The sequence below is a fragment of the Emiliania huxleyi genome (genome assembly GCF_000372725.1).
Source record: "Emiliania huxleyi CCMP1516 unplaced genomic scaffold EMIHUscaffold_9000, whole genome shotgun sequence".
Taxonomy (NCBI): Eukaryota; Haptophyta; order Isochrysidales; family Noelaerhabdaceae; genus Emiliania; species Emiliania huxleyi.
The window spans coordinates 1-1,212 of NW_005195298.1; the positions used below are offsets into that span (position 1 = coordinate 1).

The 1,212-nt window shown below is 61.2% G+C and overlaps 1 protein-coding gene across 1 annotated transcript; it reads left to right on the top strand.

Moving 5' to 3' along the window:
- Positions 1–656: 656 nt before the first annotated feature.
- EMIHUDRAFT_125306 (hypothetical protein) lies at positions 657–1,149 on the top strand (the record flags this gene model as incomplete). The annotated part of the gene is made up of 3 exons (XM_005757457.1): positions 657–767; positions 833–1,015; positions 1,047–1,149. Coding segments are annotated over 3 exons (397 nt in total), but the record flags the coding sequence as incomplete, so codon positions are not given.
- Positions 1,150–1,212: the final 63 nt, after the last annotated feature.

Sequence of the window (1,212 nt, forward strand, 5' to 3'; positions counted from 1 at the left end):
GGGCTGAGCTGTAAAGGTTTGGACCATCCGCGTGTTATCAAAGCGAGACGACGCACACACTGCGGAAATTCGCACTCACCCCCCACTGTCGCCAGACTGTGAGAGGCTATAGGGGAGGAGGGTGGGAGACCATAGCTCCCGCGTTCCCGTCGGGCTCCAAAGCAGGCATAGCACAAGCCGTAACACCGACGGGTGGTGCTATGCGCTTGCGAAACACCGACGGCAAACGTAAATTCGTGGGCGCCCGACGGAATTAATCCCGATTAGGCACCCGCGACACACTGAATACCCCGGGCGGGCCTCCGCTCCGGGGCTGCTCTATCTCCATTGTCTGCACGCAACCATGGTTATACCCCTACTGTGTGAATACGTTTTCCACGTAGAGCTCTATTCCAAATGACCTCCCAGAGGCCTGTATTCTGCCGTATTCCACCCGTATTCCACGTATTCCATGGAATACGCCGTATTCCAAAAATGGACGTATTCCGTATAAAATTTTCTTCGCTCCGCGAATTCACACAGTAGGGCTTATGCCCTTCACAGCCTTGTTATTGAGAAGAAAATACCTCCTATGGCGCTGTGCGCTGGCCTGTGAGAGGTTGACAGATAGGGTGATTGAACGAGACAGAGAGTTGACATTTTTCAATGCTCCACGAATGAGCAGCAGCAGCTTGGAGACCCGAGCGCTGGAGCGGTTGGTGCCGCGGTGCCTGGTGAGGCGACTGCAGCACCCGAGCCGGCACGCCGCCAGCCTTCGCAGTCCATCGGTGCGCCGTTCCCAGCGAGGTGCGCACAGAGCCACCTGCCGCCGACCGCGCCGGCCGCCTCGCAGGTTGAGGTTTACGAGGGTGCTCTGGCGTTCATCGACATCTCTGGCTTCTCGCGCCTCTCTGAGCTGCTATCCGAGCGGCATGGTGCTCAGGGTGCCGAGCTGCTGCAGACCTACATCAACCGCTACTTTCGCTCGCTCATCGAGGCGGCGCTTGCCTCTCCGCCCACCGCCCTGCAGTGGGTGGTGTCACCCAGACCCCCACCGCACCCCGCAGATCGTGGTCGCTCACGGCGGCGACATCCTGAAGTTCGCCGGCGACGCCTTCATCGCCTCCTGGCGTGCCGACTCGGCCGCCTCTGCTCCCGGCCAGGCGGCCGGTGGTGGCGCTACCTGCGGCAGCAGCAGGGGCAGCAGGGCGGGCCGCGGGAGCTGCGCCCAGA